This window comes from Mytilus galloprovincialis, chromosome 10 (genome assembly GCF_965363235.1).
Source record: "Mytilus galloprovincialis chromosome 10, xbMytGall1.hap1.1, whole genome shotgun sequence".
NCBI classification, from domain to species: Eukaryota; Metazoa; Mollusca; class Bivalvia; order Mytilida; family Mytilidae; genus Mytilus; species Mytilus galloprovincialis.
This window is the reverse complement of record NC_134847.1, coordinates 23264567-23280837: the sequence shown is the minus strand read 5'-3', so window position 1 is coordinate 23280837 and position 16271 is coordinate 23264567. Positions and strand designations below refer to the sequence as shown.

General features: G+C 33.1%; 1 protein-coding gene across 5 annotated transcripts in view; it reads right to left on the bottom strand.

Moving 5' to 3' along the window:
• Positions 1 to 1159: 1159 nt before the first annotated feature.
• Positions 1160 to 16271, bottom strand: part of LOC143047196 (uncharacterized) — a 117144-nt gene continuing 102032 nt past the window's right edge. For all 5 annotated transcript variants that reach the window (XM_076220194.1, XM_076220192.1, XM_076220193.1 and 2 more), the window contains exons 33-40: positions 12974 to 13087; positions 12461 to 12576; positions 11903 to 11989; positions 10538 to 10618; positions 9681 to 9780; positions 4482 to 4622; positions 3883 to 3929; positions 1160 to 1331 (exon numbers count right to left, since the gene is read on the bottom strand). In XM_076220194.1, the coding sequence (XP_076076309.1) occupies positions 1239 to 1331; positions 3883 to 3929; positions 4482 to 4622; positions 9681 to 9780; positions 10538 to 10618; positions 11903 to 11989; positions 12461 to 12576; positions 12974 to 13087 (779 nt within the window). In that variant the 3' untranslated portion in view covers positions 1160 to 1238. The remainder of the gene's footprint in view (positions 1332 to 3882; positions 3930 to 4481; positions 4623 to 9680; positions 9781 to 10537; positions 10619 to 11902; positions 11990 to 12460; positions 12577 to 12973; positions 13088 to 16271) is intronic.

Genomic DNA, 16271 nt, shown 5'->3' with positions numbered 1-16271 from the left:
TATATGAATGGGTTATGATTTCGCTGTGAAATATATGTATAGGTAGGGATTTCACAATTATTCAATATATGAATGGGGGGTGTTTTTAAAATCCCAGCTGCACACCTGTACCCAAAATCCCATGTTGAGACCCCCCCAGACATATACATATAAAAATTACTTCTTATATGATATCAATAGAACAAGATTCAATTTATTACAAAAGATATGAAAGTAATACCTATCCATACACATATATGTTTTTTCTCAATACCTATATTTTGCCATGTATTTGGTTATTTTTGCACTAAATTTAGTAATTGTTTAAAATATTGGACTGGATAAAATTGATAAATTATTAAAGTAATCTGCCTGAGAAATATAAGAATCTATCTTAATAACATCCTCTTTTATATTGATTAAGATTTAAATTGTTCAAATGTGGAAAATGAATTCAATATCAGGAGGCTATACATGTCTTCAAATCATTGAATAATTTGGTTTCTAAATTTTAAATCAATGAACAATATGGTCTCTAAAGTTTTACAAGAAAATATTCATTTTGCTCATAATAAAATATTATTTTTCATTCAGCTGATGGAAAACTATTACATTTTCCAAAGCCTAAATTTGGATGAGGAAATTTTTTTTATCATTTTAGCCCCCCTAATACTAAATACATGTAGCTGACCATTTAAGATAAAAATGTGTAAAGATATTGTATGCCTTCTTCAATGAAAGCTATTCCACAAGTGAATAACTAGAAATTATGTTAATAAACTGAAAAATTAGTGGTATTTTTTCTTTAATTCTTTAGATTCAAAACTATCAAAAGAGATGATTATGTTTGTCTAGAAATCTTTCATATGACTAGGCGATCATGTTTGTCTAGAAATCTTTCATATGACTAGGCGATTATGTTTGTCTAGAAATCTTTCATATGACTAGGCGATTATGTTTGTCTAGAAATCTTTCATATGACTAGGCGATTATGTTTGTCTAGAAATCTTTCATATGACTAGGCAGATTAACTAATATATAAAAAGAACACAAAGCATTCACATTGATAGTTAACAGTCATCTAAATTATCACATCCAGAAATATGAAAGACTTTTATGTGACAATCATCAGACATTTTCTACTGTTTTATAAAGACCATCCAGAAAATGAAAAAATAAGTACTGTTTCATAAAGATTATAATCAGAAAAATGAAAGACTAATTTATGACATCCATGAGAAGCTTTGATCATCTATTGTCTAAGCCTGTAGCACAAGGTAAACCAACATAGCACAGCTTGTTGTCATGGCAATAACATGAAGAAACAAAACAAACTTCATGGCACCACTTTCCTGTCAAAAAAAGAGATTGTATTAATATTCAAATATTAAAGAATCCAAAAGTATTATTAGCATTCTTTTTCAGATTTAAAACACATTGATATGTTTTTTACTTGTTTATGATTATTCCGTTTTGGACTTTTTACATATTGGTGCATTTCATTTTTATGCTTTTCAGTTAATAATCAAAATAAGGTGCTTCTCAAATTCAGCAATGAAATAATACCTGTAGATATGACAAATTATATTTCTCCTTGTGAAAGTCGCAAAAATAAATTCCGTGCGAAAGTAAGTTGGTTTACAGTAATACATTGAAAACTAGCTTTAGAAATTATATAAACATAATTGTTAAATGCTTCAGACATGATGCATCTATTATCTAGGTCATTATTACAGGTGTGAAATATAAAGATGCATATATGGATGTAAGATAGAGTAGTTAAAATGATATTCATGTTTACAGATGTAGATATGAATAAAAATATGAAGTATTCACTGACACAGTTACATAACAATGCAAGGACAATAATGGTGTCAAAAGTCATATGTCAGACTCTCAAGTAGTCCTCAAGCCTCTGGCATTTGTTAGTCTTGTATTATTTTTAATTTTAGTTTCTTGTGTATAATTTGGAGTTTAGTATGGTGCTCATTATCACTGAACTAGTATATATATTTGTTTAGGGGCCAGCTGAAGGACGCCTCCAGGTGCTGGAATTTCTAGCTGTATTGAAGACCTATTGGTGACCTTCTGCTGTTGTTTGTTCTATGGTCGGGTTGTTGTCTCTTTGACACATTCCCCATTTTTATTCTCAATTTTATCAGACTATCAAACAATCTGCTATCAACACATATTCCTGATGAAAAAAAAACCCAAAGATATAAAAATATCAATCTCTGATTGGAATCTACACTTAGGGCATAAAACAACAAGAAGTAATTGTAACAGGATGCTGTTACGAAGTCTCCCAAACAAAGCTCCCATAACTCGCCATGTTCATTTGATTTGATTTTTTGTCCAATACAAGAATATATATGGCTTACGGGTGGGGATCTCCACCATTTACAAGTATTCAAACAGGAGGGGGTGGTGGTAACCCCCAGAGACTTTACCTACATTTCATTTGATTTGTTTTATTGTCCCATACAAGAATATATGTGGTTTAGGGGTGGGGATGTTGACCGTTTACAAGTTTTCAAACAAGAGGGGGTGGGGTGACCCCCTCGGGACTTCCCTTTTATTTCATTTCATTTGTTTTATAGTCCCCTACAAGAATAAATATGGTTTAGGGATGGGGATCTGGACCATTTACAAGATAATAGTACATTCTCAAATTGAACGGGGTGGGAGCAACCCCCAGGAACTTCCCTTTAATTTCAGTTGATTAGTTTTATTGTCCAATACAAGAATATATATGGTTTAGGGGTGGGGATGTTGACCGTTTACAAGTTTTCAAACAAGAGGGGGTGGGGTGAGCCCCTAGGGACATCACTTTTATTTCATTTCATTTGTTCTATTGTCCCCTACAAGAATATATATGGTTTAGGGGTGGGGATCTGGACTGTTTACAAGATAATAGCACATTCTCAAATTGAACGGGGTGGGGATGACCCCCGGGCTCATCACTTTTATTTCATTTCATTTGTTTTATTGTCCCCTACAAGAATATATATGGTTTAGGGGTGGGGATCTGGACTGTTTACAAGATAATAGCACATTCTCAAATTGAACGGGGTGGGGATGACCCCCAGGGACTTCCCTTTAATTTCATTTGATTTGTTTTATCGTCCCATTCAAGAATATATATGGTTTAGGGGTGGGGATCTGGACCGTTTACAAGATAAAAGCATATTCTCAAATTGAACGGGGTGGGGATGACCCCCCAGGGACTCCCCCTATATTTCATGTGATTTGTTTTAGTGTCCTATAATCATTTCTGAAGACTGCATGTATCTATCACTTACAGTTTTTAAGTTATATTCATTTGAAAATTTTAGAAAATAAAATCCCATAGGGTTCTATAGTAAACCCCTCCCTCCTTTCTACCCCCCAAAATACCCCTTAATAGACCCCAATGCACAAACGAAACATTGATGGCTCACCTAGACATGTTAGTCTAACATATTGTAAAATCCTAAGTAAATCTGACAAGCCGTTTAGGAGAACCGCTGCGGACAAATTCATTTTTAAAGTGGCGGAAGAAGAAGAAGAGGAAGAAGAGGAAGAGGAAGAATAATAAAAATAATAAGAACTGACCAAAAACAATAAGTCTCCAAACTTTGTTTGGGAGACTTAAAAATACAAAGATATAAAAATATCAACCTCTAATGAGATTCCATACCTAGGGCATACACAATACCAAAATACTTGTTAAGCAATTTTTTTAATTACTCCCCCTTTCATACTACATTGTTGTATCTATATCAAGAAGATGTCAAAGTATACTGACTGTATGGATGTGATGTTATACATGCATGGACTCTACACATGGGAATATAGGAAATAATTGATGACATATTATCTACACACTAAGTAAACATGAACTGATGATGCGCTACTACTTACATTTTGTTTTTCCTTTTCTGAAGCAGAAAGATTGAAAACTTTTTCATCTGAAAATAACAAAAACTGTCATTTGGAAACATTTCAGACATGGCTTATAAAACATGCGCCTCTGACTTTTACCTCATTGTCATCCAGTGTCCTTTATAAACTGATAAAAAATTATCACATTTTTCAATGAAGAACCATTTAAGGTTTACTTTCACAAATGTCCGCATAGTTCTATGTTTTATGTTTTAAAACTTATATTATAAGTCGTTGAACGAACAATGAGTCCATTTTCTGTAGAAAAAAGATAAGAAAATGCATTTTCATAAGAAATATAACTTTGGGCGAAGTTTTGCTGTGTATATATTTTCAGCATTTTAACAGGCTTCTTATTAATCTATTGTCCTTTATGAGCTATATGTAACCTTTAAAAAAAGACTTTTATTAAACCATATTTTAACATTTAATTTTGCAATTTGTGCAATTGTGAAATATAATAATAAATTAAAATATAATACATTTGCAATAAGTTTTGACCTCAAAAGTACAAATAATCTTAAGTTATGACCTTAAAGTAACCAGTGAGTGATATTTTAAAGAATAGAACTAATTACCTGGAGTATTTGGTTGTTGTGAAAGACGAGCTAGGAAAAATTCTATAACAACAAATGCAATAGCATACTCTATCAAAATGTAATTTGCAGTACTATCTACATTAGCTTTAGATATATTCACTCCAAATCCAACTGTTATAGCTGAAAAAAGAACATATTCAAATTAATTTTTACTATCCTATTACAAATTAACATGTTAGGAGGCAATTACATCACAATTTGTACAGTGCTCAATTCATGCAAATGATGATCTTTTATTGGCTAAAAGATGTTTCATTTCTTCTTATGTTTTCATTTTGTATGAAAACAGCCAATGCCATAAGATAGCAGCCCATGTCACAAACTTTCACAATTCATGTAAAATGTGATGGACGCTTGCTTTCATTTTGCATAAATTTAAAAAAATTAACAATATTATATGTATCTGTTTCTGGAATGTTACTACGCAGAAATGGAAATATAAAACAAGAAGATGTGGAATGATTGCCAATGACACATCTCTCCACAAGAGACGAAATGACACAGAAATTAACAACTATAGGTCACTGTACGGCCTTCAACAATGGACAAAGCCTATACTGCATAGTCAGCTATAAAAGGCCCCGAACTGACAATGTAAAACAATTCAAACCAGAAAACTAGCGGCCTTATTTATGTACAAAAAAATGAACGAAAAACAAATATGTAACACATAAACAAACAACAACAACTGAATTACAGGCTCCTTACTTGAATGTTCATAACAAACTAAATGTATGTTCATACTGAAATTGATAGAAAACCAAAAAATGGGAATATTGGAAATAATGGAGGAGGGAAAAAAAAAAAAGCATTTTCCTGACCCTAATAACCTATGACATGATACTTTTGCTGAAATTCTCCAGTCATTCAATATTTTACAAAATTCTTCCAACAGCACTTTACATACTTTAAACTACGCTCTGAATGCCCGCGATCTCGCGGGTGTGTTCTAGTTATAATAAAATAACAACTTGACAAGCAGAGAGACACAGTTGGTTCCAAAATAAATAGTGATTGTCTATTAAAGAAAGATAGTCCTCTCAATAAAAAACTATAGGCTCTAAAGAGCCTGTGTCGCTCACCTTGGTCTATGTGAATATTAAAGGAAGCAGATGGATTCATGACAAAATTGTGTTTTGGTGATGGTGATGTGTTTGTACATCTTACTTTACTGTACATTCTTGCTGCTTAAAATTATCTCTATCTATAATGAACTTGGCCCATTAGTTTCAGTGGAAAATGTTAGTAAAAATTTACAAATTTTATGAAAATTGAAAAAGCATTTTCCTGACCCCAATAACCTATGACATGATACTTTTGCTGAAATTCTCCAGTCATTCAATATTTTACAAAATTCTTCCAACAGCACTTTACATACTTTAAACTACGCTCTAAATGCCCGCGACAATAACTCCTAAGGGGGTCAATTGACCATTTCGGTCATGCTGACTTATTTGTAAATCTTACTTTGCTGAACATTATTGTTGTTTACAGTTTATCTCTATCAATAATAATATTCAAGATAAAGACCAAAAACAGCAAAATTTCCTTAAAACTAACAATTCAGGGTCAGCAACCCAACAACGGGTTGTCCGATTCATCTAAAAATTTCAGAGCAAATAAATGTTGACCTGATAAACAATTTTACCCCATGTCAGATTTGCTCTAAATGCTTTGGGTTTTGAGTTATAAGCCAAAAACTGCATTTTACCCCATGTTCTATTTTTAGCCATGGCGGCCATCTTGGTTGGATGGCCGGGTCACCGGACACATTTTTCAAACTACTAACCCAAAAGATGATTGTGGCCAAGTTTGGATTAATTTGGCCCAGTGGTTTCAGAGGTGAAGATTTTTGTAAAAGATTACTAAGATTTACGAAAAATGGTAAAAAATTGACTATAAAGGGCAATAACTCCTAAAGGGGTCAACTGACCATTTCAGTCATGTTGACTTATTTGTAAATCTTACTTTGATGAACATTATTGCTGTTTATAGTTTATCTCTATCTATAATAATATTCAAGATAATAACCAAAAAGAGCAAAATTTCCTTAAAATTACTAATTCAGGGCCAGCAACCCAACAACGGGTTGTCCGATTCATCTGAAAATTTCAGGGCAGATAAATCTTGAACTGATAAACAATTTTATCCCATGTCAGATTTGCTCTAAATGCTTTGGGTTTTGAGTTATAAGCATAAAACTGCATTTTACCCCATGTTCTATTTTTAGCTATGGCGGCCATCTTGGTTGATGGCCGGGTCACCGGACACATTTTTCATACTACTAACCCAAAAGATGATTGTGGCCAAGTTTGGATTAATTTGGCCCAGTAGTTTCAGAGGAGAAGATTTTTGTAAAATATTACTAAGATTTATGAAAAATGGTTAAAAATTTACTATAAAGGGCAATAACTCCTAAAGGGGTCAACTGACCATTTCAGTCATGTTGACTTATTTGTAAATCTTACTTTGCTGAACATTATTGCTGTTTACTGTTTATCTCTATCTATAATAATATTCAAGATAATAACCAAAAACAGCAAAATTTCCTTAAAATTACTAATTCAGGGGCAGCAACCCAACAACGGGTTTTCCGATTCAGCTGAAAATTTCAGGGCAGATAGATCTTCACCTGTTTAACAATTCTACCCCGGTCAGATTTGCTCTAAATGCTTTGGTTTTTGAGTTATAAGCCAAAAACTGCATTTTATGCCTATGTTCTATTTTTAGCCATGGCGGCCATTTTGGATGGATTGCCGGGTCACCGGACACATTTTTTAAACTAAATACCCCAATGATGATTGTGGCCAAGTTTGGTTTAATTTGGCCCAGTAGTTTCAGAGGAGAAGATTTTTGTAAAAATTAACGATGATGACGACGGACGACGACAGACGACGCACGACGACGGACACCGGACGCCAAGTGATGAGAAAAGCTCACTTGGCCTTAAGCATCTTAAGGATGTCAGAGTAAGTGAATATGTTGGTATGAATCTGAGTGTTGTTTTTGTCCCTTCCTAAAACAAGATTTTTATATGGTAATTTAACTGAATAGTGAATGAAAATGATTTCACCAGAAAGTGACATAGTCTCATCATAATTTGAACACCTTATTATTTGGAAATGGAGAGAATATCATTTGCAACTGTCAATGCTGACAGCTTTATCACTGACAGAAACAGGAAAACATAAGTCTTGTCTTCTATTAAGTTGGTGCAGGATGAAAATAATATCTCCATATATTAAAGGTAAACCAGATGCTCCTCAGGGCACAGCTTTATACGACCGCAGAGTTCAAACCCTGAACAGTTGGGACAAGTATGGACACAACATTCAAGCTTGATACAGCTCTGAATTTGGAATGTGATTAAATAGTTGAGACAACATAGGTTTCTGACACAGAATGAATGTGGTCTAAGAACTTAAACTTAAAAAACTTAAAATTTTTAAATTGGACATTTACCTATTATGGTCCAATATCCAAAATCTAAATACATGGTTAGATTCAGCATATCAAAGAACCCCAAGAATTCAATTTTTGATGAAATCAAATAAAGTTCAATTTTGGACCCTTTAGACCTCAATGTGGACCAATTTGATAACCGGGCCCAAATATCAAAAATCTAAATACATGGTTAGATTCAGCATATAACAAAGAACCCCATATATTCATTTTTTGTTGAAATCAAACAAAGTTTAATTTTGGACCCCGATTTGGACCAACTTGAAAACTGGGCCTATAATAAAAAATCTAAATGCATATTTAGATTCAGCATATCAAAGAGCCCCAAAGATTCAATTTTTGTTGATATAAAACAAAGTTTAATTTTTGACCACGATTTGGACCAACTTGAAAACTGGCCCCATAAGCAAAAATCTTAATACATGTTTAGATTCAGCATATCGAAGAACCCCAAGGATTCAATTTTTGTTGAAATCAAAAACAAAGTTTAATTTTGGACCCCGTTTTTAACCAACTTGAAAACTGGGCCCATAATAAAAAATCTAAGTACATGTTTAGATTCAGCATATCAAAGAAACCCAAGTATTCAATTTTTGTTGAAATCAAACAAAGTTTAATTTTGGACCTTGATTTGAACCAACTTGAAAACTGGGCCCATAATCAAAAATCTAAGTAAGTACATGTTTAGATTTAGCATATCAAGAACCCCAAGAATTCAATTTTTGTTAAAATCAAACTAAGTTTAATTTTGGACCCTTTGGACCTTAATGTAGACCAATTTGAAAACAGGACCAGACTTTAAGAATCTACATACACAGTTAGATTTGGCATATCAATTAACCCCAATTATTCAATTTTTGACCTTTTGGCCCATAATTCCTAAACTGTTGGGACCAAAACTCCCAAAATCAATCCCAACCTTCCTTTTATGGTCATAAACCATGTGTTTAAATTTCATAGCTTTCTATTTACTTATACTAAAGTTATGGTGCAAAAACCAAGAAAAATGCTTATTTGGGCCCCTTTTTGGCCCCTAATTCCTAAACTGTTGGGACCAAACTCCCAAATTCAATCCCAACCTTCCTTTTGTGTTCATAAACCTTGTGTTTAAATTTCATAGATTTCTATTTACTTATACTAAAGTTATTGTGCGAAAACCAAGAAAAATGCTTATTTGGGCCCTTTTTTGGCCCCTTATTCCTAAACTGTTGGGACCAAACTCCCAAAATCAATCTCAACCTTCCTTTTAATAAACTTATACTTAAGTTATGGTGCGAAAACCAAGAAAAATGCTTATTTGGGTCCTTTTTTGGCCCCTAATTCCTAAACTGTTGGGACCAAACTCCCAAAATCAATCCCAACCTTCCTTTTGTGTTCATAAACCTTGTGTTTAAATTTCATAGATTTCTATTTACTTATACTAAAGTTATGGTGTGAAAACCAAGAAAAATGCTTATTTGGGCCCTTTTTTGGCCCCTAATTCCTAAACTGTTTGGACAAAAACTCCCAAAATCAATCACAACCTTCCTTTTTGTGGTCATAAACCTTGTGTTTAAATTTCATAGATTTCTATTTACTTAAACTAAAGTTATAGTGCAAAAAACCAATGTGTCTTTGGACGATGACGATGACGCCAACGTCGTACCAATATATGACTGCAAAATTTTTTGCGGTCATATAAAATGTTATATAAATGACTAGCAATTAAATTGTTACCTCCAACTATATGTGCACTTGTTCCAACTATTGAATGAAACCAGTTAAATAAAGGCCTGTGTTCATGGTCTGGTGCACAACGAAACATTGCAATTATTGGCTGGAAAAGAAAGTAACTGTTACATAAAAAATATGACAATGTGCCAAAAACTGTACTGAAGTAACCTGAATAACAAATTGCACATTAATGTCTGGGTGGATGAAACATATATCAAGTAAGATTATTTCAATGCTATATTTGTTTTTCATCTATTGCTGTCAAATAAATCAGGCAGTTGCTTCTGAATTAAGGATTTTAAAGTCTACTATACAATACAAGTTTTGCTGAATGTTGAATGCCATATGGCGACCTTTGGATAGCTCATTGGCAATTCTACTGCATTACACTTTTTATATATGAAAGCCCTGGTTTTACAATATTTTTTTCCTCCAAAAAAGAATATGATACGAAATTTTTAGAACGTTATACACAAATTTCAAATGATTAGATTATAATAATTTAAAAATAAATCTTTTAAAATGTTGTGCCATTTTGTGCTAAAGTTTGATCCCTCCTTTTGTAAATCATTATTTACTTCAAACTGGACACAATTAACGAACAAAGATTTCATTAAGAATTACAGGTAATGAATAAATCTGAAAAATCAACATTACTTAGGACTTAAGATATGACACTGCAGGATTTAATATGTTTGATACATATGGTATATTAATAAACATGATATAACAGACAACCATTCACTTCAAAATATTCATCACCAATTGATAAGAATAAGGCTATATATGTTCATGGTATGTTAAAATGCATGATTATGAGGAGTATTTCAGAATTAATATTACATAATTTATATACCTACATTTAAAAGTGCAAGTGAAAAAACAACTATTCCAAGTATAGGATGATAGTTAACATAACTCTTGTCTCCTATTTCTGTTAACTGAAAAATAAAATCATAATAGAAGTCCTACAATGCATAAGAATTCCTCATCTACAATTTATTCCTATGTAATTCACATAAAAATATTTTTTTTCTAAAATATTATTCTGACAGTTTTTGTTGAAATTTTACAAACCAGATAATGAAAAAAAGTTCTTAATTTTATTTTTATTTGGTAATTGGTTGTGTTTCCACCTGATGTAAACCCATTTATAATTATTTAGGGTTTGATTTAAGTTGAAATATCCTAACAATAAATAAGAATCCAATTGTTCTCTGAAACAACTTAAAATCAAATTTGACCAAATAAACATTGTAATAGTTGATAATAAACAGCTGTGCCATGAGCGCATGATAAGCCCATCGACTTGTGTGGAAGTTTTATGCAATAATCATAAATAGTTTCTGATAAAGTTTTATACCAGTCGATAAAGTTTTAAGCAATAACCATATATTGTTTTTGAAATATGGCGGGAGATGTGAAACCACCCTCCCCCAACCTCTTTTTCTTTTTACAAAAAACTAAATATTACTAAAATAAGATTTTGAATCAAAACCAAAAAGTATTCAGATCTTTATATTAATGTAACAAAGAATTGAATTGTGTAAAGTTTTAAGCAATAATCATAAATTGTTTTTGAGATATGGAGCGACATGTGAAAAACACACCACTGTTTTAGTTACAAAGTGTTGTAACTCAAAAAGTTTTAATCTTATTTTCGGTAAAAAGTATACAGATCATTTGACCATCATAAGAAACAACTATATAAGTTTCATGGAATTTGGATAAGTGGTTCTCAAGTTATGGTGCGACATGTTTACCATGTCGATGAATGAAATTTTGAACAGATATATCATGTTAAGGAGGGGTATTTGCGAAAAATACCAGTCTTGAGAATGAATTTCCCTCGCCTTACGGCTCGCGAAATTTTACATTCTCTCGACTGGTATTTTTCGCAAATACCCCTCCTTAACATGATATATCTGTTCAAAATTTCATTCACCACAATGACCATTTATACATGGGTTCTATTTGCTTTGACCAGATCTATATGGCAAACTACCTAAACCACCTAAGTCAAAGAATTCAACTAGAGGTTACCATTTTTCTCTCTACATAACAAAATAGTAAGCATACACTTCATATATAATAAAATTCTATCAGATGAATTATCTTGCAACTTAAATGATAATATCATAACAAAGAATTAAATGATAAAGAGATTTTCTAATATGGAAGTTTGCCAGTAATGTACACCAGTCTTAAACCAATCAAAATCCTACCTCTCTATAACCTTTAGTATGCACCAATATTAGTATAAAGCCTACTAAGGTCAGTAGTACTGCCAATACCATGCATGTTCTGTGAATCTAAAATGTACCATAAACTGTCATGAGACAAAACACAACTAAAGCTTACAAAATAAAAATTCAAATATGCTTAATTTTTTCTCTAAATTCCCATTTAAGGGCAATAACTCCTATAAGAAGTCAATCCATGTTTTCATTTGTAGGGAATTTTTTAGAAAGTGTTGCTAATCATATTTTGCTGTTCACAATTGATACATATCTATTATTATAATAGTTTTCAAGTGATCCAGGGAGCACTCCATTTATGGGCAGTAACTCTTGTAATGAATCATCATCTAATTTTGGTTTTAATTGAAAATCGTTAGTCTGATATAATATGGTTAATGGACCGAAATATAATTCACATACTATATTCTAAATCATTCTTGATAACCCAAAATAAAGGCTTTGATGTCAAAAGGGTTAAAAAGACAACTATGGCTCTATCAGTTAGGTTGCAGATAAAGGAACAATTCTAGACTAACAACCTACCTGAAACCAGATTTTCTGCTTCATGCATGAAGAATCTGACCAATGCTTCTTAAAGTGTCTGGCAAGTATGATTCCAATACTAGAGAATAATATCCAGGCTATTATCATCAGGCATCCTGTAAAAAGGTTCAAATAGTTGATGTCTAGGTGTTATTCAGGACTTTCAAAGAGAATATGAGCCCATATCCCCTTTGAAGCCAGAATAACAAATATATTATTGAGGAGTATCATGATTTAAGCACCAATTGCCATTTATATCTTTCACTCCCGTATCAAATTTTAAGTTATCCTCTAGATGTCTTTTATTTATATTTGCTGTTGGGTTTCTTTCTCATTATTAAAGTATACTTATCCCAGATCTCCATTTATTCATAAATCAATTTTGTATTTATGTATATTCATAAAGAACTGCACCAGTTCTCAATTTGAAATGAAATACATGCTCTAATTGCTAACAGCCAAAAAACAAATGGAAATTAATAATATGGCAGCATCAGTACTAATATTCATTACCATGAATCTTTATAACTGCAGATGTCTGTACTCCTCCTTCCACTTTACTGAATTCCTGGACATTTACTTTGGAAGAGGTGGCTTTTGGTGACTGCTCATGTTTTATTGGTGTACCTACATTGATAATGTAAAGTGCAATGACACTTATCCAATAAATACATCAGACAATGAATGTTTTTCATTCATTATTAAATTAGGCTGTTAGTTTTCTTGTTTGAATTGTTTTACATTGTCATTTCAGGGCCTTTTATAGCTGACTAAGCAGTATGGGCTTTGCTGAAAGCCGTACGGTGACCTATAGTTGTTAATTTCTGTGTCACTTTGGTCTCTTGTGGAGAGTTGTCTCATTGGAAATCATACCGCACCTCCTTTTTTATATTAACCGTTTGTTTTAACGTTTGAATGGTTTTACATAAGTAATTTTTGGGGCCTTTTATAGCATGCTGTTCGGTGTGAGCCAAGGCTCTGTGTTGCAGACTGTACTTTGACCTATAATAGTTGACTTTTATAAATTGTGACTTGGATTGAGAGTTTTCTCATTGGCACTCATACCACATCTTCTTATATATATATATATATATATATATATATATATATATATATATATATATATATAGTTTGCCTAACAATGTAATTTTAACACACTATTTAGTATGTAAATATAAGAATGTTTAAAATATTTACAAAATGATGAAAATAAACGCAATATTTCGCTAGACCAACTAGCTTTATCAAGCGTGCATCTATCCAGGTGAAATAGGATGTAAATGATAAGAAACTTTTGCAGCTCAACGTCTGTGTTGCACTGAACTGCCTTCAAAATAAGAAAATTTTGCAGCTCAATGTATATGACCTCTTGCATTTAGCTGCTTTGAAAATAAGAAAATTTTGCAGCTCAATGTACATGACCTCTTGCATTTAGCTGCTTTGAAAATAAGAAAATTTTGCAGCTCAATGTACATGTTGCACTTGGATTTAGCTACCTTAAAAATACATAATTGGTAGTTGAAGTTAGCAACGTCCATTGGCCAATATTACGGGATCAAAAGGACGATGCTTTGTTTTAAATTATTCTTTATCTTTCCTGTATCTTTTTTCGTCTTTTTCGTTAAGACCATCAGGTTCTAAAGTGTGGAGTTGGTGGATCCAAAAGTTTTCTCTTCTCCTTCTCGCCGTGGTGTCCCATTCGGTGTTGACTTCTATAATTTGGAAAGTGACATTATCAAAAGGATGTTTCGTTGAACGAAGATGTCTTGTGAGAGGACAGTTTTTGTTGGTTTTGTACGATGAACGATGGTTATTGAGCCGAATATTAAATTTGTCCATTGTTTCTCCCACATACTGAATGCCACAAGTGTCACATGTTAATATATAAATTGAGTTCTCCGTTTTACAGTTGGAATTAGAGTAGATGGTATAATTTTGTTTAGTAACGGAGCTGATGAAAGAACTGCTTGTATTGGCAGCTTTACAACACAAACAATTCCTTCGACCACATTGTTTGTAGCAACCGGGCGATGGATTAGGCTGCTTGGTTAAAACAGATGTCACTAATTTGTCACGGATGTTTTTAGGTCTTCTGAAGGCCATGACTGGTGGTGAAGAAAATACTTTTTTTAGATTTAAATCATTTTCTATAATTTTCCAATGCTTCTGAACAATGGATGACACATTTTTTAAATCAGGATGGTAAGTGAGTACAAGGGGTGTTCTGTTAGCTGCTTTATTCTTATCTTTGTACTCAAGAAGTTCTTGGCGACTAGTTTTGTTTGCTCTTTCGAAAGCGCTATCAATAATGTTGTTATTGTATCCTCGAACAACTAGATGTTTACGAAGTTGTCCAAGTCTAGCATTTTTCGTATTTTCAGTAGAGCATATTCTCTTGATTCGCAATGCCTGGCTGAATGGGATACCACGGGAGCAGTGTTTAGGATGGCAGCTTTTAGGAGAAAGGAATTGATGTTTGTCCGTTTGTTTGGTATGAAGGTCCGTTATAATGGTTCCGTTCTTGATGTAACTCGTAGTATCGAGGAAGTTTATTTTCTCCATAGATGATTCATATGTAAATTTTATTGAATGGTGGAAAGAGTTGCAGTGTTCTAGAAATTCATTAAGATGTTCTTGTGAATCTGTCCATTTGAAATCAATATCGTCAATGAATCGGAACCATGATAAGGGCTGATATGGAGCACTAGCCAAGAGGCGTTTTTCAAGTTGGCCCATAAATATGTTGGCATATGACGGGGCCATTTTTGTGCCCATACTAGTACCGTCTATCTGGAGATAGTGTTTTTCATTGAAAGAGAAGTTGTTATTCTCCAGTACTAGTTTCAGAAGTGTAACAAGGCACTCAGTAGGAGGATTTTTTTCACTACGAGTGTTCCATGCCTCTTCACAGGCTGCTATTCCTTCGTCTTGTGGAATGTTGGTATATAAAGAAGACACGTCCATGGATGCAAGTATAGTATTGCTTGGTAAAGGATTGAGGCTTTCCATTTTCTTGAGATAATCAGTTGTATCTTGAATGAATGATGGTAGTTCTTTCACATGAGGTCTTAGATGATGGTCTACAAATTCTGATATCTTTTCAGTTGGATGACTATTCGCTGACACAATTGGTCGACCTGGATTGCCCGTTTTATGTATTTTAGGCAACATATAGAATCGTCCGGCCTTTGCTTCGTTCTCAAGAGGTCGGAGATAATCAAAGGTGTCATTGTCTATATGCTTTTTGTCGAACATCTCTTGAAGGATGGTGTTGATCTTTCGAATAGTATTAAGCGTTGGATCTGTGGTTAATTGTTTATAAAAAATGGAGTTAGAAAGTTGTCGATTCCCCTCTGCTATATAATCTGTTTTATCCATGACAACCACAGCGCCCCCTTTGTCGGCAGGTTTTATTACAATATCCTCTTGGTCTTTTAACGCTCTCAAAGCTATACTTTCTGACTTGGATAAATTATAATTTCTTGTATTTGTTATACAGGACTTTATATCAGACCTCACGTAGTTAATGAATGACTCCAAGTTATCATTTTTGCTCTTTGGTGGTTTCCATGAACTTTTTTTCCTAAATTTTGGGATGGGCGTGACTTCTTCATTGGTGTCAGTATCTGAATCTGTTAATCCGGCTTCTTCAAGGTTTTTCTTGCCCCTATTGTAGAAAAAATCTTTCAAGCGTAAACGTCTAGCGAATTGGTCTAGGTCTTCGTCTAGCTGAAAGTTATTTACAGTTGATGGGATAGGACAGAAGTTTAAACCTTTACTTAAAAGAGATTCCTCAGCACGTGTAAGTTCT